The sequence below is a fragment of the Micrasema longulum genome, unplaced genomic scaffold, assembly GCF_059751315.1.
Source record: "Micrasema longulum isolate JH-2025_06_02 unplaced genomic scaffold, ASM5975131v1 h1tg002005l, whole genome shotgun sequence".
Lineage (NCBI taxonomy): Eukaryota > Metazoa > Arthropoda > Insecta > Trichoptera > Brachycentridae > Micrasema > Micrasema longulum.
In genome coordinates this window covers 47,521-71,626 of record NW_028279174.1, presented here as the reverse complement: position 1 = coordinate 71,626, position 24,106 = coordinate 47,521, and the positions used below count along the sequence as shown (strand labels likewise).

Here is a 24,106-nt window from a genome sequence, read left to right as displayed (position 1 = left end):
TGTACCAAAAATGAGTATCATTCAATATTTCGTAGCATATGCATGCTCTTTGAATGCAGACCTGGTGTAAAAAGAAGTCCTTAGTACCTATGGGTACCTTTTCATGTTACTACCTTTTAAAAATATTTTACTCTATATTGTATTGTATTGTATTGTAAACTTGAGACAAGATCTGGACATTTTTGGTGCAAGTCTTCATAGATTAAAAAAAATCACTAAGATGTCTTGAGGTAGTAATTTTTTTTTTTTCCCTAGTCTTATTTTATTATTAGTACCCGCATTTATTATAAGAAATTGTATTTACCATAGTTAGGATGGACTGCATAAGTCTGTCAATTAAATAAAATAAATATGTCTACGCATTAAATGTCAATGTTTAAAAATGAAATATTCATTTAAAAAAGTGCCCATTTTTAAACATGGAATACACTTGTTATAACACCTAAAATTGAATTGAATAAATTGATGATTGTTAAGTTATGAAATCAGTATAATTATCAGCACTTCCTGGTGTATCAATAATAATATGTATCGTGTCCTCCAGGCGCGGCGTGGTGAACACGCGATCTAGTTGTCATCGCGCAGGACTACCTGGCGCGGCTGCAGGCCTCGGGGCTGGGCGCCTTCCCGCCGGGCGCGGACCCGTACGCGCTGGCGGCAGGGCTGGCGGCCGCGGGGCGCCCGGCGGGGGGCGCGGCGCGCGGCCGCCCGCCCGCCAGCGGCTCCCAGCACCGCCAGCAGCACCGCCACCAGGGCAAGGAGAAGGACAAGGGGATGAGTGAGTAGAAATCAATTTGGAAATATTCTGCCGCTGTAGCTAACAACACCGCCTAAGTCAGTTTAGTTTACCTATTGCAGCTAGATTACTAATCGTCTTGCAGCTACAAAGTGCATGGACGAGTTAAATTCTGGTAACTTAAAATTATCAATAAATTTATAAAAACAAACATTGAGCATACAAGTAAATTTGTAAAGTGTTCGTGCTAAAAAGTAAACAATTAAAAATTTAACAGATAATGCATTTCAACACTGAATAACATAACAGATATAAATATCAGAAGGGTAGCTTTCATAGATTTTAGGTAGTCACTAGTCACTGTCGCAGTGTCGCAAAAGTGCAAACACATGTTGTTTGCTAAATTCCTAGAAGATGGTCCGATCCACGTGTAGTTGCCGTACAATTGAGGAATAAGCTATTTTTAAATTATTGATTTTTAAAATATTCCTTAATCTAATAAATATGTATATACATTTTCTAATTTGTTTAACCAGTTCACTGATGTGGTCTTTCCATTTTAAGTTTTGATCCATGTATACACCGAGATATTTAATTTTATCGGTTGTATCGAGTACTGAACATGTAAGATCGCATGTTGCAATGCATTTTTGTCTAAGAGCGAATGGCATATCTAGCAGCGCGTTATTACTCCGAGCGCGTACTTCCGTATTCAAGGATGCTAGTATTTGGCCAGCCAGTCTAATGTCCCAGTATTTCTAGGGTCCTCCTACGGCCTGCCCAAGACATCGTCGCCCAGCATGTCGTCCAGCATGGGCATGCCGGCCGGACTGGCGGGGGTCGCCATGTCCCCCCGCGCGCCGCCCCTGCCCAGCGCCTCCCCGCAGCCCTCGTCTTCCTCCAAGCACTCCCGTAAGTATCGCCGGCAAACTGAGACCTGGGCTTAACAGAGTTTTCTTCAATCAGCAAACTGAAATCGAAAATGTGTATATTTGTATTTAAAAAAATTAGTATCTCCTCGACAATGCGTAATTTGATATGTTTCAAAAAATATTTTATGTGAATCTTTAATTTTTCATACAGAAAATTAAATTTCACTTAAAAGACAATTGAAGCAAATTAATATTTATGTTTAATTTTTCAATATTATTATTATTGTTTTTAATTGTTTAAGCGTCTGAAAATAAAAAAAAACAGATTTAACAGAAAAGATCCTACCTAAACACAGGAAATTCCTAGCTAGTCGGGACCTGAAACAATGAACCTCCTGTATATAATAAAACAGTGAAATAAATACTAGAAGTCCAATTTACTGAAATATATTTGACACTTGCGCGCTCTTCTTTTGAAATTAGCAGCCACCAATTCCCTTAGTATACACTGCAGCGCTAAGCCTCTTCACTCACCATGTCTTCCTCCAGGCAAGTCGTCCTCGTCAGCCGCGGCCAAGGCTTCGGCGCTGAGCGGCGCCTACCTGGGGGGCGTCCCCGGCGGCAAGGGGGGCTCCCCCTCCCCGTCTGCCAAGGAGAAGGAGCAGCTGATGATGAGGGGGGACCTTCTCATGGCGCAGGCCTACCAGCAAGCTGTGCAGGGAAAGGTACGCCTAGTCCGTTTGATTTTAATTTGAAATTTGTCCAAAAATAAAATGGTGGACCGTGACAATTTTAAATGCTGTAAGGCAGGCATGGACAATCTTTTTCTAGTCTGGGCCAGATTCCGATTGCCAGAATATTAAAATAACCATCCGCACATACAAAACATGTAGAGATTCTAGTAGTCGGCAAACACCGTATAATATGGGTGACCAAAGCATCAACCGCATATCCATTCCTAGTCGCCTGCCTGTCTGATGCGTTGAAACAATAAAATAAAAAAATATTATTTGTAAAATAATTATTTGCGTTCTTATGATTCACCTAAATAATTCTAATTCTAAGGCATTTCCAACGAGTTGTAAATAACTCACTATAAGAAAATGGGAATCAAGTTGGGGTATAGTGGGATTCAAACCACGGACCTTTGAGCCGTGAGTCCGAGACACTAGCCACAGGACCACAACCCGATTCATAATTTTACGTATCTATTTTGTTTACCTTTCATATAAATCAGCATTGATTTATTTTAAAATCTATGTTTTTGAAGATGTGTGGCGATTCCTCCGCGAATCTACATTTTCTACAAAGAATGCAATCAAACAAAATATAGCTATTGTTTGACAGATGACCATTTGGCAGCACGTTCACGAATAGCTATATGTACCAAATTATGAGAATCTTGCTGAAAATATGCAATGTCATGTTTCCAGTGTGCCCTCTAATACTTAAAAAAATAGTTCATGTTTGCCAATTGTAGAACTAATGATAAGAATATGCTTGTGTAATAAAACTAAAATAGAACTACGTCTGATTTCCAAAGTATGCTTACACTTAAAACACTTTATTGCTCTTTAGTTCGCCCTATTCTTGAATATGCATCTGTAATCTGGTCCCCTCATTATGCTGTTCATATCAAGCGCCTTGAATCAGTTCAACATCGTTTTATAAGAAAAATTGCATGGAAGATGGGATTGGAAAGAGGAGACTATTCATATTCTGATATGGAGAGGTTTTTAAGCATATCAAGTCTTGAAAAACGCAGATGCATTGCAGATATAATCTGCATGTATAAAATTATGAACTGTCTCATTGATGCCCCTGAAATTTTGCAAAAGATTCTTTTTAACGTTCCCACCCGTAGACTAAGAAATAATGAAATGCTTTTCCTCGGTCACTACAGGACCAATTATGGTGCACTGTCGCCTTTGCCCAGAATGATCAGGCGGGTGAACGATCATCAAGATCTTGATTATTATGGTGTAAGGATGTCTTTCTTTACAAATCAGCTAAAGAATCTGTATAGTTAGCCTATGCTTTTTACTTAATCTAAAAAATCTATCATCTGTCTTTGCTGCTTATTTCTGTTCCTTATATTTTTTTATTCCTTTGTAAAAATTTCTTTTAATTGTAATGTTTATAATGGACTTTGTCCGTAAATAAATAAATAAATAAATAAATAAATAAATAAATAAAATTAAAGAACATCTTCTTCAGGAAATTAATGATAAAATGCAAAAAAACTTTGCTCATCTGGGTCCCAATATTAATACAAAAAAGACTTATGTGCAACAAATCCTGTCCTGACCCTGATCAGCCTCTCTATAATAATGGGCAGAGGATTGAGAAAGTTGACAGCTTTAAATACTTCGGAGTTCACATAACTGAGGATGGAAGCATGCATAAAGAGCTCGCAACCCGCCTAGGAATTGCCGGAGCAACTTTTAACATGATGCGTGTTGTCTGGAGCTCTAGTCTATACTCGGTCAAAACTAAATGCCGATTATTCAGCTCTTGTATAATGTCAGTACTACTATATGGGTGCAAATCTGAGCACCGTGCCAAAGTTCAGAACACCAAACTTCTGAGTTTTGAGAGTAAGTGCTTGAGGAGAATATTAGGCATAAGGTGGTTCGATTTCATAACTAACACTGAAGTACGAGAACGGACGCAGCAGCCTCCTATAATGATTGCTTGAGGATGCGACATTGGACCTGGCTTGGACACGTGCTACGTATGCCCATGTAATTATTTAAGTTCTCGAAATTCTTTTTTATCAAGACACACAGTGTAGTTTTTTCTCTACCTGCTTGTCTTTACATGATGCGATACAAATAATGATGTTTCAGAATTCTTCCGGGCTGTTTGGAAACCCCTTTGGCCTGTCTATGAACTCATCAGGATTATCAGACAAGGACCGCCACGCTGGACTGGATTCTCTGGCCAACCTTCCGCACACCATCTTGAGGTGAGGTCGAAAAACCTTGTTATCGAATCCAGCCCTTGCAGAACACTGCGGATCGAATAAACGCCTGGCTAGAATGATCTTTTCTGAAGCTCATAAATGCAGGCTCTGCAGGGCAGATGATGAAGCACCCATATATATGTTTGGATAATTTATACAGCGCAATTTTTGTGAGAATCACCTCAAGGGCGCTGTTCAATAAATAAATATCCCAGCACGTTTTGCAGCTTCAGAGCGCATGGACGGTTGGGATTCTAGTTCCTCGTCTCCAATTATGATATATAGGAGCTAGATTACAGCACGTCTTGCAGCTACAGAGCGCATGGACAGTAAGAAATCTAGCCCCTATTTACATTTTTTTTTAAATTATTTGACAATGAATTTTTAAGTGATATTTTTTTTTATTTTTTTTAAATTTAAATCTTAAAGTAGGGCACACATATCATACATATTGTTATGTGTGTTCTAATAATAACATTGCAAATATATTTAATTTATAAATTGTTTATCACATATGTCTTGACCATTATTTTAAATTTTGATATATTTTAAAAAACTAAATAAAAACATATTTATAAAAATAGAAGTTAGATTACAAGTTTTGCAGCTACTGAGCGCATGGACGGCATATTTTATGTGAATATGATACTTTATATTACAAAAGAAGCCACGTCTTCGGGGGACCACTGGTCAAACCTGAAGATGATTTTTGAAGTATTTTAAATAATTGGTCTAATAAAATTATTTTTTGAATCTTTAATTTACTAACATATACGGCTAAATTGCCTTTTAAAAAATATACATTACTTTTTGCCCAAGATTTAAATACAAAAATTATATAAATTATTATATAAAAAATTATATAATACATTCAATAGATGTTTAAAAATATTTAAAAATCAAATAAAATAATAAAATATATCAAAGTATTGATAAAGCAAGAAAATCATAAAGTACTGTTTTAAATAATAATTATAATAAAGATTTAATTACCATTCACCATATTTGAAAAAGTTTAAAAGGTTTGTTCTATGGGAACAAATACCCTACACTAAATGTATCTAATAAGTGTGAATAACAATTGCCGAGTTCCTGGAGTCTATTTAATACAGCATTACAAGTATACACTGTCCGTGAATTGTTGCTACAAATCGGTGGCACCTTTCTAGTAATTCTTCCAGGCACCCCAATGTTGATGAGAGATTACAGTTCTGGGCAATCCCATTTTGACTTTACAATTTTGAATAAATTTAATAGGTCTATAATGTTTCTTCTATTGTTAAGTTTTAACAAATTCAATGTTTTTAATAAAAAATCCTAATTCCAAATTTCATGACTAATTCCTAGTTGAAAATTTATTTACCTTAAGAATTTTTTTTAGACTCTTCAGAGAATTTTGGTGACAATTTTAGTAAGATATTATTGTCATTTTTTAAGTATCTAAAATTTTTAAATAATTTGTCTAACAAATATTATTTTTTCTCCTAAAACGCTATCAGTGCCGCTTTGGAAGGGAGGTATGTGGAAAAGTAAATATTTCTTTCTCATTATCATTCACTATTTATTATTTAATTTGAAGCATGCAGAAACCAAAACGAGACTATTTATTAGGCTTTGTAACTGCCTAGACCATATTTCTTAGTAATAAGTGGATCTTTTGCTATTGTTTTTAAATAAGCAAAAAATTACAGTAGTAATGGTAATATTCATTTTTCCATGTGACGTCGCATAAACTTTCTACAGTGGTTTCAATTACCCATATTTTGAATTTGAACACGAGACATTTCGGTTTCTGTGTGAAAAATTTAAAAAAAGCAAACAGTATATATATCACACCCTGAGTGTAAAACAGTAGTATGTGCAAATACAGTAAAACCTCGTTTTTACGTTCCTCGATTTTACATTTTCCCGCTTTTTACACCGAAATGCTCAGGATCCATTTCTCTTCATACATTCTCATACAAATATTCCCCCCAATTAACGTTTTTTACATTTTTCATCACCCGGTTTTAAGCTTAAAAAATTTCGGCATTCATTTGATGTGTCAAAAAAGCCAAAATGATTTCGTAATAATGATGCCGCGGCCCGCGCGCCACCGCGTGTGCCACGCGAATGAATAATAAAAACAGGTAAACAACTAATTATAAATATAAATTATTGTCAACCTAAATTCAAAGCAGGTGCAGTGTAATTGACCTTTTTGTTTAAGTGTCTTCCTTTAGGGTTAGTCTTAGTTTTCATTTGAACAAAAACGTCATAATGACTTGTACGAATCATGACACTCAGTTGACAAACTTTTCGAAACAACAAAGTTTTAATATCATTAAATTGCAATGTTTAAAACATAACAATGGAAATATTTAAAGTTGTAAAAAAGATGGTTTAAAAAGTTGTCATAAAAGTGGAAAAAAATTGCCGCGATCTATATGACAGTTGTTTGTAGTGATGCCATAGAAAAAAAGTGATACCGTATTTATAAAATTTCTCATTATTTAGGGGAAAAATTATTTTATGCCTATTCAAAATTCTATTTTCGTTTTATTTACACATAAAATTACTTTAACATGCTGTTTTTAAATGAAATAAAAAACAGATTACACAATATTGTTTGAAAAAATATAAAAGTATTTTTAATGAAATCATTTAAAATAGGTAAAAAAATATTGTCAATTCACTTATCACCGTTTTTACAATTTTTCTGGAAATATATTTACAGTATAGTGTGGCAAATCAATTTTGTTTTTATGTAATTCCTATTTTTTCCATACATTTTTCATTTCCTCACTTTAGCGTTTTCCTAAGGTTTACACTTTGCTCCCTTGAAAAATGTAAAAAGGGGGTTTTACTGCGTATAATTTATTTTTTTGTTTTAAAAACCTGTTTGAAACACAGTCTCGTTATTTTACTTACTGCAATATGATATTATAGCAGGATTTTCGGAGAAATTTAAAAAGAGTTAAGCCATAAATAAAATTGATCTGGAAATTATAATCTAATTTTATTTTTCGGTGCCCTGAATTGATTTTTATAATATTATCGTCGTGTGCAATGTCTCATGTGTTTGTTTGTCCGCAGCGACGGGGCGTCTATACTGGGCGGGGTGCGGCTGCCGCCCGACACGGAGATAATCAAGTACACCTCGTCCATCGTGGGCCCTAAGGTGAGAAAGGTTCGCTATCACATTTCATTACTATTTGCCTGCCACACGGGAGGGGGTGCATGCCGAGGCTGAGCTTTCTTACCTATCCGCTTTTTCTTGTACCGAGGCGTGGACGCACCGGGGGAGAATATAACCCGAGCATTACAGAATATAACATAAAATCATTTTAAAAATAAATTTACAATTAATACATTACAACAGAGACGTTGTAATATATTAATGCTTATTGGCTGGTTTAAGTGGCCACTTTACACGCTGTGTAACATTTACCATTCTAGCCATATTGATTTTTTATTTTATTTTATTTACATATATGACAAAATTGCGCATTAAAAAATTATAATATGAACTTGGATGGATTATTTTTTTAAAAACAAAAATTAAACCAAAAAATTATATAGCACCTATATATTAAATTATCCTCTTTTTTATGTGTTTCGCTACTCATCTTCACGTTATTTCCTTTTTCTTTCTTTTAAAAAAAATATAATTATATGTTTATTGTAATATTTATGATTTTACTTTATGTTATTTTTCTTTTTCCTCTTATACCCATGTTTTAATATTTTTAAATCTAACTAACTCATTATATTGTTATATTTCATATTGTAAAAGGCACTTGTGCCCTATAGTAAAAAAAGAAATAAAATAAAATAATGCTTTGACAATTTTTTTTTATCAGTCTGTTTTTCATTGGCTGGAAGATATTGCTTTTAGTAATAAGCCCCGCATTAGTGCATATATTTTTGTACTTTAATTTTTAATAATTAAATATTAATATTATTATTAAATATTATTTGGCGGCCTCTGTGGTGTAGTGGTCAAGACGCTTGACTCACGCACGGAAGGTTCCGGGTTCGATTCCCGGTGAAAACACAAAAATTAAAATGTGATTTTTCTCGAGCCCTGGTGTTCTGTGATGTAATTCACCACTGTAATTGGCCCTCCTGGCCTGTTGTGGTGCAAAAATAAAATAAAAAATAAAATTACTTCTGCACAGTGTAAATAGTAGGTTGGCTGTATAGTATCCATAAAAATAAAAAAATAGTTTATAGTGCAACTTATAAAGTTGTATCCAACCAGTCAGCGCTTTATCTCCCCTGTGTCTCAATGCCTCTATATATTGCTACTTACTGTTATCATGCTGTTTTAAAATATATTTATTTACTTCAATAATCTCATAGTACCCTTTTTCACTAATTTTTTAATTATTCTAAACTGTACTGACCGTGGTGCATGAAACTAACATTAATTAATAATTTGAATTTCTAATATTTTTAGTAGAATTGAAATTGAGAAAGACTAAATTATTTCACTTACTAGGCAACTCCTGAAAATACATTTTTCAATTTTTATGCTCCTTGAACCAATCAACGATATTTATAAAATGTTCTTCATTTCTGTTGTAACATAGCACCCGCAGAAGTACACTGTCGTAAGTCTAAATTGTCAGTTTTCAGTTACACAGTTTAACCACATTTTTCTCATACTCGTGCGTCTCTACGATTTGTTTGAGGGAGATATAACAAAACTGAAATATTGTTGATAACTTCTTGATATATTATCAGCATCATTATGCCTAGGCGTAATTTTATACCAGGTTTATAAGTAAAGACCATTAAGTTATAAATGTTTCAAAGTTTGTTTTTGCTCTCCTGCAAAATGGCTATACAGCAGTGTACTTCTGAGGGTGTGATATGTTAATCGCAATAACTCCCTAGGGGGGTGAAACCCAGACTTTCCAAAAATCAGACAAACTAAAAATATTATTGATTTTATTTTTGTTGTATATATTTTTTTAAAACTTTTTTTTAATTTTATTTTTTGTTTTTTTTTACAATACACATAAGAGATAAAACAGAGTATTAAAAAATTAAGGATAATTATAAAGCAATGAAACACATATTAACAGTAAAAATAGTAAACAAAAAATCCCACAAAGGCATGGCCTGTTCGCGGGTATACAAGAAATGTTTATGAATTTTTGCTCCTATAATAAATAGACAGGTATTATATTTTTGTGTAATATAAGAAAGAGAAAAGAAAATATTCTGTAAAAGATTATAAAGTACTTTTTTATTTTATAGTAATTAAAAAAAGGAAATAAAAAATATAATAAAAACATGAAAATATTCCGTATTATTAAAGGGCAACAAAATATATCATAGAATAAAAGAGTTCATATATTTAGTTTGAATCCAGGATAGTGCGTGTTTTTTAAAAGAAGGAAAATTTTGAATGTTTGGAATCAATGAAATATTAGCAGTAAAAAAATAATAAAAAATTTTTGGGCCTATAAAATATGCATGTCTCTGTGCTAGCCTCGTTTTAAGAATGTAGTATTTCTAGCACACAATTCCTTCTTTGACTCGATCTATTTGAATTACACGTAAATACATTTGGTTCTTAAATATATATTTTAAACATTGAAAACAATATATTTGTCTTATTTATAAAAGCTTTGCTTCTTGGAACAATTGTTTTTAAGATAAATTTTTGAACAGTTTCTAATGGTTTAATATTAACTGTCTTATCAAATGCATGATTCTAAGTTTTCCGTAGTTTTATTTATATTAACTTAGATATATTTTGTATGTAAACTAGATATGATTTTATTATCAAAAAAAGTTGTGTTGAAAGTTAATGTTGCTTGAAAAGGCTGCTTATGCAACCCATTTTAATAAAAGTGGATCCTTTTTTAAACAAATTATTACTCTCACTCTTGCCAATATATTTTGTATGAAATGTTGCAATCAATGAAGAAGTTCAGTGGTTTTTAAAAAAAAAATACTTATTAAATATTTTTATGTATAGTATTATAAGCGCTACGATTTTTCAAAGTTTTGTAATTTTGAAATTTCTACGGTGAGTTCTGCTGATTGACGAATTGGCTTACCGTAAACCGGAAATATATCACAACACTCTTATCATTGGTTGATTCGGAAGAAATTTTGACTTATTTCAAAGTAATCAATATTTATTAAAATCCTTTTTATTAATTTTTTCATACTTTTTTGTGAACCTTCACTGTAGAATAAATGCTCTAATTTTTACTGCATTTAAGAAAATAATTTTTACTGCATTTAAGAAAATATTTTTTACTTCCAATATCTTACTATGTCTTTTACTACGTTCGTTAAAAGACAGTAAAAAAAATGTAGTAAAAATAAAACATAAATCATAGTAAAATTCGCAGTAAAAAAAATAAAGTCAAAATGGCAAACAGCAAAAAATATTGTATCGTTTAACCTAGCTTTAAACATTTGAATGCACCGTACAAATGAAGGGTACAGGATATAAAGGATGGATGTCAATTTTTATGTGTTTTTAACTTATGGCGTCTGATGGCAGTTCACATGATCTACATTTCTGTTTAATAAAATTTGACGTAATGGCTCTACTTTCCAAGATAATTGAACAAGAAAAAAGCATACAGGGGAAAAGCGTGGATGTCAGTTGAATACAGGAAACAAAGCGATAATTTAATATTAATGAAAACCATTTTAGATGGTATAAAACAGTATAAGCTATTTACATTAAGCAGGTTCCTTTGTATTTATATGTTTATTTTAATGTCCAAGAGGTTTGAATACTTAAAAACGTTCAATCTCAAAACGTGTTATTTTGACATTCATCCTTTATATCCTGTGCCCTTCATATGTAAACTACAAAATACCGAATCGAGTCACTAGAAGTACGGAGTTGTTTGCAACTACATACATAGGTACTAACTATGCAAAACACTCCTATTTCGCGTTTACATTCCTTAGCCAACAAATTTACTTGTGATGTAGACATTTTTATTACAACAATTATTCATTTTAAAACATTCTTAAATAATGCATTGTTTAAAACTAATTATTAAAGTCGTAATAAAACTTTCTTTTTCATGCAATTTTTTCTCTGTTTTTGATGTGTATTATTATTATCTTATCTCTTTCTGAAATTAATTTATCAAATATTTTTGTGTACCATATATTATATTATTATCATATAAATACTCACTGTAAACTAATTTTTATTATTTGTTTTTTTAAATATTTATTTTATTTAGTTCTATGATTAACATAGTCTAATATATATTTACAACACAATGTTTACATCTATACTTATTCTAACATTATTTATCACTATTATACACTTAATATCCTAATTTATAATATTCACTGTTTCATATGTACATTTTCATTCATTATATTCACTATTTACACTAATATTTTTCACATATATACTTTTTACATTTAATTTTAAATATATTTACATTTATTTCATTTTTTATGCTTTCTGGCATTTCCTCAAATAATTGTATTTCCTTGTACATAAGGCAGTTCTGGGACATTGCTTTTGATTTCTTTTCCAGTCTTATTTTTTTTTTGACAATAATACATTTTCTTTTCTTTAAATTCTTTATAAGTTATTTATTTTTATTATTTATTTATTAATTACATTATACATACATTTGTTAAGGACAGAGACACAGTTTATAACGACACAATCAGGAACGACCCATGTCTGTGAACTTGCTCCGACTCGCTAGTATTCCGTGTTGAGTCGGGGCACTTGCTTTTTAATTCTAACATTTTTCTTTAATCTACGTTTTTTCTTTTTTATTATGTAAAGTTTCACTTTTTATTTTGCATTGCAGCATGCTTTTTTGTTTCTATATGTATACAAAAAAAGTGTTGTTTTTTTTAAAATTATTACTTACTATGTTTATATTCACCTGTATTTTTTTTGTAAATGCCCCTTGGGCGTATTGTAAAATTAAATGAATAAGTAAATATGTGTGTGGATGTTGTGACTTCGCACGCGTGCGTGACGAAAGAGATACTTAAAGTTCGGGATCGACAGGTTCCAGGGACGACGAACCGCGGCCGCAAGAAGACCATCTCGCTCGACCCCCCTCACGTGTCTGTCCTCCCGGCCATGTCATCCACGGGGCTGCTGGCGCCCAAGAGACCGAAGCTGGTGAGAAACACTCCGTTATTAATTAATTTTGATTTTCGACTCGTCTTCCAGCGAACTCCTCGATCAGCGGACTTGTCTTATCGAGAACCTGGCCATTTAGGAGAGTATCAATTTTCTAGGATATCTCCGACAGCGTCAGTGCAGGCTTTTTTGTCTCCCGGCTTCCAGAACCAACCTGCTTTTGGTCATGCCAATAGGAATAACAGTCAGACAGCTGAAATTATTACTTTGGAGATTGACATCTTTCACATTAGTAAAAGAGTCCAATATGCTAATGGAGAGTATTTTGCCTTCATAATATCGAGCCATTGCTCAAGGGTTCTTCGCCTGATATGTCGTCCCAATTTAGCGCCTTAAATATTATATTTTTATTTGTAATATTATTTTTTTGTCAAATAAAAATTAATTTGAGTGAGCTGGACAGTTGAATTATGCATTTGCATAAAATACATAAATGAATTATTTTTTTATTTAACAATATTGTAGTCTGCATTACTCGTTAAGCAATTTGAAAAGCCTCCGTGGTGTAGTGGTTAAGACGCTTGACTCACGCACGGAAGGCTCTAAGTTTGATTCCCAGTGAAAACACAATAAATATGTACTTTCTCAAGCCTGGGTGTTCTATCGATACAAATAGCAGACAGTGAAAGTACTACCTCCACATACTTGAAAACCGTTTTAACTCATGTGTGGCTATGCGGTAACGGATGTCTACCTCGGGTAAAAAACATTTAATAACTCTCTTATTTTTTTAAATAACCAACTCATATTTTTTGTAATCCTTATATGGACTTTTTTACACCAAAATAAGGAAACATTTTTATAAAAAATGCACGGGCTTTTTCTATAAAAAACAATTTCTTCATTTTGTAAAATAAATTAAAACAAACGAAAGAGATGCCAGTATTATAAGTAGTTTATTACATTTTATAAGAAAGAGCACGAGAATATAGCATATCAGAAGACCGACAAGGACACTATTTGTTAGGGGCGGAGCTTGAGTGACCGAGAAAACAATACCGAAAGAGCACGATACAGAATTATACCACTTGTGGGATAGAGAACACATCAGTCGCGTGATGTTTTTTGTAGTATACCGAGCTGACGCTGTATTTAACACACCGTGTTCCCGAAATGTTTCTACAATTTATTCACAGTTTATCTGATTTAAATTATTTTTTGACAATTCTTGATGGAATTTCATTGTAATGATGTAATATTTACATACATTTACATATAAGTTATTAATCAAAAATACTTGGTACACTTCCACTCATTTCCACACTTAAGATAATATTTTGATTTCTATAAATCATCCTTACATTGTATAATATTCGCCAGTCTGAAGATGTCCATTAGAGGATGAAAGCGCTAATTGGTCAAACAAATAAGTGGAAGTGTACCAAAGGAAGTGTGCAAAGTTATTTCATTTAAAGTGTTCAAAAAATTTGTTCGTAACTAGTTTTAAAAAACGTGTTTACGTTGTCATTTTTGTGTATGTTTAATTATGATTTGATTATATCACGTATTACGTACTATTATTTTATTTCTTACAAGTTTTTTTTGCTATTTTTTTAGGTTTTATTTCAACATTATTCTAAGAATATGTTTTAACAGCGTTTTTATTTATTCTAATAAAATCTAGTATTTATTTGCAATAAAAAAATGATATTCTTTTTTGCATTCAAATAAGAGTTGTATTAGCATAGCATACTTTCTAGTCTCCCGGTTGATCTATTTCCGCTAAATTCAGTTGTAAGTGTAATTCGGAATTCAGTCGACAACCAGACGCGGGCGGCAGCGATTGCTGGCGGGATTTTAAAAGGAATGAACACAATTTCTAACTTTATTTTGCATAAATATGCTTTAATTTTATATTTTTTATGTAACATCTTTGAATAAAGATCATTTTTAACACATACCATTGTAAATAATTTGGTATTTTAGCTTACATTTCAAAATATCTCGACTTATGCTTGTGGTCACATTGTGTTACACCACCGGCTGCAAAGGGATTATTCAGCACAGTCTTTTAAGAGTTAAAGACAGTGGATCTTGTAATTGGTTTCGCTCATACAAAGAAAGTAATTTTTTGTCAATCAGCGAGTATCATTTTTAAAATGTACAGTTTTTCAATTTCATACGTTGCAATTTTAATTGAATTTTACTCTATTACTTTTACTGCCCCTTTCACCGTGTGTTTGCAAAATTATATGAAAGGCTTCTTCCTATTGACCATATTGCAAACACGAATGGTAGCAAAAACTGTGTTTACTTTTATCAAATTCAATTACAAAAGTCTGTGTCCATACAGAATTTTTATATATTTAATAAGATCAAATTACATTATTTTTTTAAATTTCTTAAATAGCAGATGTTTCGAATACTTGATACGTTATCCACCCCAGAAATAACCAAAACAAACCATATTAAAAAAATAATTAAAAATCTATTTATGGAGTAGCCGAGATACTGTAATGTAAATGAGAATATTTACGTGACATTAGCAGGCGCTTCTCAGGAGCAATTTTATTTATTATTTTATTTTTTTAAAATATATTTTAGTTCTCAAAATGTTTAAATTTTGTGGGCTATTTTCAATGGGTAAATAACTCATTATTAAAAGAATGGAATCAAGTTTGGGTAGAGTTGGGTTCAAATCGCTGACCTCTGATTCGTGAGTCTGCGACACTAGCCACAGGACTACAACCTGATTCAGCGCTAATTAATCACGGGCGACCGAGTGATTCCGAAACACCCGGAACGGGAGACGAAGCATCCCGAATTGTAACGCGTCCGGTTTTTACGAATATGCCTCCTGGCCTGTTGTGGCGCATGAAAAAAGTTCACCCACGTGTTGCTCCTTCTTTTACAGCAGGAGTCGGACTACGGCCACCTGCCGATGGCGCACCAGAACTCCACCGGCTCGGCGGCTAGCGGGCCCCCTTCGGGCGGGGGCAACGACCGCGTGGAAGTCATCAAGCTGCCGCCCGACCCCCGGAGCGCCACCCCCTTCAGCATGAGTGGATACACGGGTAACGGAGATTATTTATTCATTGGGGCAGTGTTTTTCAACCTTTTTGAATACGCGACCCCTTCGCAAGTAAAAATCTGGCCACCCCCCAGGCCTTAATTTTACCATGCTACTCGTACAAGTATAAGTAGCTTGCTCAGTCCATCCATATTATATTGGATGGAATCATGTATGCGTGAAAAAAACATTTTATGCAAATTCAAATTTTTATTTTCTTTAAATTATTTAAACATCCTTTTTTAAAAATTCAATAAAAAAATACATTGTGGTATTAATGGAAAAATTTTTTAATGAAATCTTGGGTAAATATGAATAATCCCCAATTAAGACCGTTTTTACAATTTTTTTGCAGTTTTTCATTACCTCAGTTTAACACCTTTTTTGCTGCTTCCTTGAAAAACATACAACAGGATTGACCTGTACCTATAGTCCTTAAAATATGGCTTGATTAGAATGACAGTTGTCAGCAAAAGTGATGACATCACTTTGTAGTAACGTCTAAAGAGTGATTTATATCGACACACGAAAAATCATTTGATCTGGCGTGTTAATTAATTTTTTTAATACAATGCTTAACATATAAATCATCATAATTGTATTTATTTTTTTATTTTATTTTATAAATTTATTGCATAAAATTAGTATACATATTTAATAAAAGGGAATCTATATAAAATTCATTAATATAAAATGAAAACAAAGCGTTCTCTGTTTATGATAGTCTCCATCTAACATGGCACAGCCTGTTCTAAGATGGAGATATTTTTATCTTTTAGAGCATAAGTAGTCCTATACTAATAAAACAATAACATAAAAAAAACTAAATCTACTTGATTATAAATGCCTAGCTAATCAAATGTAAGAAATTAAAAATTGTTATACAAATATAAAGTATATATGTGTGCCAAGAATACATGTAACTTAAACATAAATAATAAAGTGTAATATATAGTAAAAAACTAATATAAAGCAATGAAATACATCAAAATATAAATAATATGTGTACCAATTATATTAAGTACTACATTTTTTGATTTACATATATTTTTCAAAAAAATCTCTCGCTACACTATTTATATGTGCAGTTATTTTTATTTTAAAATTTGTTTTACATTTTGAGTCTTTTGTATTTGGCAAAAAATCATTAAATATTCTTAGAGCAATTACATTATATTTCTTTTTACCAAAGGCAATTGATACAAATGGGTTAATACAGTTAATTTGTGTTTCTTAACGAATGTTTATATAAAATCAGCTTTAAAATAATATGAATATTGGATGGAGTGGATGATTCCACGTTGGAGCCGCGTAGACTGTAAATGAATCAGTAAAGGAGGAATTATTTTGTAACACAAATGTAATTATTTCCGCAGGATTGTCCAAAGAGCTGCTGCAGTCCATAGCCAACCAGAGCGGGCTGAACCTGGCGGCCTTGGAGAAGCAGTTTGCCGAGCAGTTCGGGGGCAGCTCGTCCTATCGGCCGCCCTCGTCTTCCTCCTACGGTGCCAGCAATAGCACCTCTCATGATATGGGTGAGGACACGTAGCGATAGTCTTTAAGTGTGACTAAATTGAATACATAACTTAATTTTTAATAACGAGGTTGCGTGTTTTATGAAATTAAATATTAAAAAAAAAAAAATTATGCCTAATTTTTTTTAAAGACGTTTATTATTTTAACAAATTACAACAGGCATGGAAAATACCTAAAGAAGGGAATATGGAAGTCTAGGCATTTACAGGGCTTATGTCCTGTCATTGGCTGGTTTAACCATTTTGCCTCTGTTTGAAGATCCATATTTCTTTAATTCATCCATTTGTTGATTTTACTTATTTTATTTTTAAAATTGTTGTGAACCCCCGAGCTGTTAGCAAGCGACAGTTTGTATTATACCTCTCTGTTGTAATATGTTAATATCAACAGCTCCTCAGGGAGTTGAATCCAGTCCTTGTTTACAAAAATTTGTACAAACTCAAAATATTGTTGATAAATCCACCTGGTCCATGAAGAATATAGAAATTTGAAAAATAAGATTTTCAGGCGTTGCCTAGTATGTAGGTGAAATAATTCGATTAGATGAATCTCGCTGCAAAAATAAAGGTTTCTGCACTTTAACTTCACAAACATCAACAGATGAAAGAATATAGATGTTCAAATATGGGCAGAATGGTGAATGTTACACAGTGTGTAAAGTGGCCACATAAACCAGCCAATGACAGGTCATAAGCCCTGTAGATGCCTTGACTTCTAATTACCTTCTCTAAAATGTTCTTTATCTCTGTTGTAATATATTATACCAGTCCTTAAAATATAGCTTGATTAGAATGACAGTTGTCAGCAAAAGTGACGACATAACTTTGTAGTGACATCTACTAAGGACTGATTTATATTTACACACCAAAAATCATTCATATCTGGCATGTTAATTAATTTTTTTAATACAGTGCTTGACATATGCTCAACATAAATATATAAAATCAGCTTTAAAACTAAAATAAACCTAATTATTAACGATGTTCTTACAAGGTTACATCATTTTGCAAAAATTTTAAGAGATGGGACAAATCGATCAATGTAAATTGATCAAATAAAAAAATAATTCATTTGATGTTGTTCATGAAAAAAGTATAAATGTCTTATTTTTTTGTGAATAATTGTCTTAAACACACTATAATAGTCTTGTTTTTGCATATTTATATCAATTATCTGAAACTGAGTTTCATGTTTGCATGAAAAAACTAATAAAATCGATTTGATCGGTACATGATCAGTGATCAGTGATCAGTAATTTCCCATCACTATTGACATTAGTTTGGAAGCTGTCATTTTAATCAAGCTAAATTTTAAGGACTATAGGGCATTCAATATACAATGCAACAATGCCAACAAATTAAGAATTTATGCCATTTCTGATTTTACTATAATAATGATGATCACGATTTTTGTTTGATTTCTAGGTCTGAATCTTAGTTCCAAGCCTTCTGCACCATCCAGTACTCCGCACAGAACAGAATCTCCAGCTTCTGCCACGGTAGAAGATGATGCTCCACTGAACCTCTCGTTGAAGCCGTCTACTGCATCAAAAAACATTGAAAATAGTGAGTAAAAAGATCATTCATAATAACTTTGTCCTACACAGAAAATAACAGATTTGTAAAATTTTACATTTTGGTGTGAGAATGGATATTCTTTTTTCCAGACTAAATACTAATAATAAAAACTATATTTTTCGATACCGGCTTGCCCAGCAAAAAAAAAAAAATATGTCTAATGAAATACACTTTCGTATTTTTTTAAATAAATATTAACAAAATAACGGGTGAATGGTCCCGTGGTGTAATTACCTTACACACAAAGGGTTCCTAGTTCTCTCTCTATGAGATCACAAAAATTAGGTGTTTTCTTATGCCTGGTTTTTCTCTAATTCACCTCGTTTGTGGTGCAAATAACAAAAATTAAAAAGAAACATCCATAGAATAGAAAGCCATGAAAGAAAAAAATAGAATCACTGAAATGTAAATCACAAACAATAGAAAATAAATTAATAAAACAATTTTTTATTTTTTTTCTCCACAACAGGTCAGGAGACTATTTTATAGAAATGAATTGATTTGAGGTTAAATAAGAAAGATGGATTACAATTGAAGTTATTTATTTAGTAGTTACACTTGAGTTACATCGTATTATCTTGTACAAAAGGAATTTACAATAGCCAGCACTGGCGGAGAGCTGTGGGCAGGCGACACGATATGCCAAGATGAAATGTAGTGAGTTCTCCCAATGCACGGCGTTTAATATCTTGTCCGAGCTGACGTTGCAGCGGACTACGCGTTGCGGGCCAAAGCGGAGTTTGGTCCTGTCAACCTCACGGCTGTTGGTGTTGCTCGCCACAACATCACAGGATACCCAGGGTTGAGTAAAATCACATTTGCAGATTGTGTTTTCACCGGGAATTGAGCCTTCTGTGCGTGAGTCACGTGGCTTCGCCATTACGCCACTGAATTATAATAAAATTAAAGCTAAAATAAAAAAAATATACAAATATTTGTAATGTATGACTATTGAACGCTTAGTGTTTGCTATTTCAGGTTGGAAGACGACAAACCTCTCGCATTCCTCGTCGTCGCGTATGCAGGATGAGGCGGCGAGTTCCCTCAGTTCCCTGAGCAGCATCACAGCATCGCTCGGTGCGAGAACGCAACCCCCGCCACCTTCCAGAGTCTGTGAGTACCCACATCACTCTATGATCCTATCACAGTGAGATGACGTTCGTTGTTAACATAATATTGTCACTGGTGACGCTCGAAGTCAACAGAACATCGTTGTGAGATGACGCTCGCAGTCAGCGTAGTATTTTATATATATCATTATCATTCCCGTATCTAGGGGACCATTTTTGATTTGGTCCACAACAGGCAGAAGACCCAACTTTCAGTGATTGATTACAATACAAGTACAGAACACCCTGGCTCGAAGCCATCTCATTTAATTTTTGCTATCTCACCGGGAATCAAACTCGGAACCATCATGCGAGGCAAGAGTCTTATAGCCTTTACACCACGGGAGCCGCAGATTTTCTAGCAAGATGACACTCTCAATCAACAGGATATTTTCTAGCGTCACTATGAGTTGACGCTCGCAGTCATTGGAATGTTTTTAAATATCACAATAAGTAATGTTCACTGCCAACATATATTTTTTTTTAGTATTACAATGCTCACTCCTTTTAACGCAACAATTCTCATATTTATTTATTTCGATGGCTTACGCCTTTGACAAAGTATAAAATAATATTGAAAAACTATTATAATAAAACAAAACACCTGAACACAGCATAAAAAATATAGATACATGGAATAAAATCAGCAGAAAATAAGGAAATAATAAAGAAAAATTAAATAAGAAATTATAACATAGGTACGCAGCAAATCAACAATAAATAAAGGGTTTAAATAAAAAAGTATTGAAGTAACAGAGGCTATGTATCATAGCATAAACAGTAAAACAAGTTTAACACTTATTTTTATAATTTAGAAAAGAAGTGATTAAAAAGTAATGATTTTAATTGGTATAAAGATAAATTAAATAAATCTAAGTTTCCATGTTTGTTTGCTAACATGTGGAACCGTAGCATAGGTGAGTATTTGGCATAGTTTGAACTATGCAAATCAACAGCAAAAGAAGTATTTTGTCTCATCCCACACTGTCTCATGTAAAAATTTACACAATTTAAAAGTTCGGGACTCAAGAACATTATTTAAAAGCAGCACTAAATCTGAAATTTCCCTTCTATCACTAATACATTATATTAATTTTAACTGCTTCATTAAACATTTATAGTTTAGTTCTTCAATTGGAATGTTTAACCCTTAGACTGCTAAACAACGATATATCGTTGTTGTTAATCCCTATCATAAAGTTCTAACTAGACTGATGCTGACGTCATAATCCCCAAAACGGTAAATAAATTCGGGAACTGCTTGTTGCACTTAACCGTCAGTGGTATAAAACATTTTCAAAACATAAAAATTACTTATTCGACGGGTTATTATTCAGTTTCGTACCTATTTCAGCCCTACGGAAAATTGAATACAAAAAATGTTTTCTTACGCGCGGTAAAAATTCGAACATTAAATTGTACAGCAAAGTTCTTGAAAATATTTTAATAAAAACGAACTACTTTGAACGACGTCACTTGTTCATATGAATCATCCAAGATATATTTTACTCAAATTTTGTTAAGCATGCATTGATGGAAGTGGTAGGTTTGATAATAAGGGCACTTTGCCCCGCAATCAACAAAAAAACCATCATAATACTGTCGTTTCAATAATAACTATTAAAACAATGCGCCTGTGCGAGATCATTTTTGTTTGTTTTTATTTTCGATTAAGAAAGGGTTTACAACCGCTGTACGAGAATGTGTTGCGGGCGGCACGAGTTGTCTATCTTGCTCACTCCACTGGGCTTGAATTAGATATTTATGAAATGGAAGATTTTTCTTGGAATTACTATTAATTTTTAAAACAGTAGTGTGTTTGGAAAACAACGTATTCGATAAAATATTTTTAAAATGTAGTAATAATAAGATTTCTGATTAGATTCTTGAAAAACTGCGTAGCAGCGTAAGGGTTAAATTGAAATTTATAAATCTTAAAAACTTGTGTTGGACCTTCTCCACACTGTTTATATGGGTAACATAATGAGGAGACCAAACTGAGGACCCATATTCTAACTGGCTTCTTTCTAGAGGGTCATGTATAATACTTTTAATGCATCAACAGACTTAAATTCTCTCGTTGTTCTGATAGCCAAGCCTAGGGTTTTTGTGGCTCTATTTACCATCTCATTCATATAAATGTATACATCTGTATGATTACAATTTTTCTGATTGTCTTTTTAGCCCGGCGCAAACCAGGGGCAAAGCCTCGTCGGGTGATTCAGGAGTCTTCCCCGTCCCCATCACAGCCCCCCGGCCAGGAGAGCCCCACGCCCAGCGGCAGTGAAGACAGTGACAGTAAGACAATATAAAAATATAACATGTTAATATTTAAGTCCTTGCACTTTGACCTTACCGTTTTTCCAACTGTCAAAATTAAACTAATTTTTTGCTAGTAAAGATTTTTATTCATAAAACATTCAAGAATATCTAAAAAAAATGTTCCTTATAAAGAAGTTTTTTATTTATTTTTATTGAAACACTTTATATACATATACAGTTAAGGTAACACACATGCATAAGGACGGGTATAATGCCTTATGGCAATTTCTTCCTACCTACCTAAACTGTTCAATTTGAGAAAATCAGTGGTATATTTATTTTATTTATTTATTTATACTTTTGCATTGTTTGTATTCTTTTTTTATACAGAATAATGTTCCCTCACTGGGGTGTCCCGTGCCGAGGGAAACATTTTACAAAATGTGAAACATGCCTTAAATTAGTTATTTAACAAAGTTAAAATAATAATAATAATAAAAAAACATAATTCATCTAATTAACCTAATTATCATTAACATAATAAACAAAATTAACTAAAATAATCATAAAAAACACAACCAATTTATATAGACCAATAAACCAAAATCGAAATCGGCTTGTGGTCCCGTGGCTAGTGTTGCGGACTCACGGATCAGAGGTCCGAGGTTCGAACCCCACTCTACCCCAACTTGGTTTCCATTTTCTAATAGTGAGTTATTTATTTATTACGTTGAAAATGGCCGCCAAAATTGAAATATTTGGGCAAATTATAAGAACGCTTATATTTCTGTTTTAATGACGTGCAAACGAAGCCTATGTCAAAAGTAAATTGAGTTACATGATCGCCTTCTGGGGAACTGGTAACAAGACAGACATAACAAGAATACAAAGACAACAAAATAAAATTCTTAAACCAACATACAACCTACCCTACCTGACCTCTACGACTGAACTGTACAAAAAAACACACCGGTTTTGACATAAGCTACTTGACTAAAATTGAGACCTTAAAAATTGTGCACAAAATAACACTGGGAAACATACAAGACGACGACATAATATTAGCCAAAAATGCTGACATACACAAATATAACACCAGACAACAACAACACTATCATATTGAAAAAGCAAAGACAAACACAGGACAGTAAAAAATACTACATAATGGACTTAAACACTACAACGACTTACCTTACTACTTGAAAACTTTTACTGGAGACAAATTTAAAATCAATCTGAAAAAGCACATGATGACTTAACTAACTAGACTAGACGAGACAATATAAAATTTCTAATGTAACCCTAACGGGTTTTTTAAAATTGTAAATAAATAAATAAAAAAAAAAAATTAAAAAAAAAAATCATAAACAGTACACACATTTTACCTGTTTGGCTTGATCCACTCATCGATCCGTGGCAACCCACCTCCACTATCCATTTCTTAATAGCAATTTTATATTGTGAGTGCTTACTAATTATCCTAATGGATAATGGAAGTAGATTGTACACTTTAACCGAGTAGTAGGCCAATCCACTTTGACCGAAGGTTGTATTTATTTATTCAAAATTACACTCATTTAAATATAAGTAACTCATTAAGGCTTATTAGGCTGTGCCATATTAGGTCAAGCCATAATAATTAACAATAAAAAATGCATAGTAAAATTAATTACATTTGTTCGTCCCCAACTAGAATACTGTACTTTGTGTTTGTATAATGTAAGTATTAATATACTAGAAAGGGCCCAACATTTTTTTTTAAGCAGATCGACTACCAGTTAAAATAAACTTCTCTAACAATGCTGAAAGTATGCAGTACCATGGAATAAACTCTCTTAAAAATCGAAGAAAAATGTTAGATCAGTTATTTTTATTTAAATTAATAAATAA

At 32.8% G+C, this 24,106-nt stretch overlaps 1 protein-coding gene across 1 annotated transcript in view; it reads left to right on the top strand.

Moving 5' to 3' along the window:
- The window catches only part of LOC148273290 (uncharacterized), a gene marked incomplete at its 3' end in the record, with an annotated part of 71,454 nt that overhangs the window by 933 nt on the left and 46,415 nt on the right, over positions 1-24,106 (top strand). The window contains exons 3-13 of the mRNA XM_088238923.1: positions 572-778; positions 1,499-1,648; positions 2,158-2,333; positions 4,458-4,576; positions 7,649-7,733; positions 12,585-12,701; positions 15,577-15,736; positions 17,109-17,267; positions 18,693-18,833; positions 19,824-19,958; positions 22,139-22,252. Coding sequence (XP_088095049.1) covers positions 572-778; positions 1,499-1,648; positions 2,158-2,333; positions 4,458-4,576; positions 7,649-7,733; positions 12,585-12,701; positions 15,577-15,736; positions 17,109-17,267; positions 18,693-18,833; positions 19,824-19,958; positions 22,139-22,252 — 1,563 coding nt within the window. The remainder of the gene's footprint in view (positions 1-571; positions 779-1,498; positions 1,649-2,157; positions 2,334-4,457; positions 4,577-7,648; positions 7,734-12,584; positions 12,702-15,576; positions 15,737-17,108; positions 17,268-18,692; positions 18,834-19,823; positions 19,959-22,138; positions 22,253-24,106) is intronic.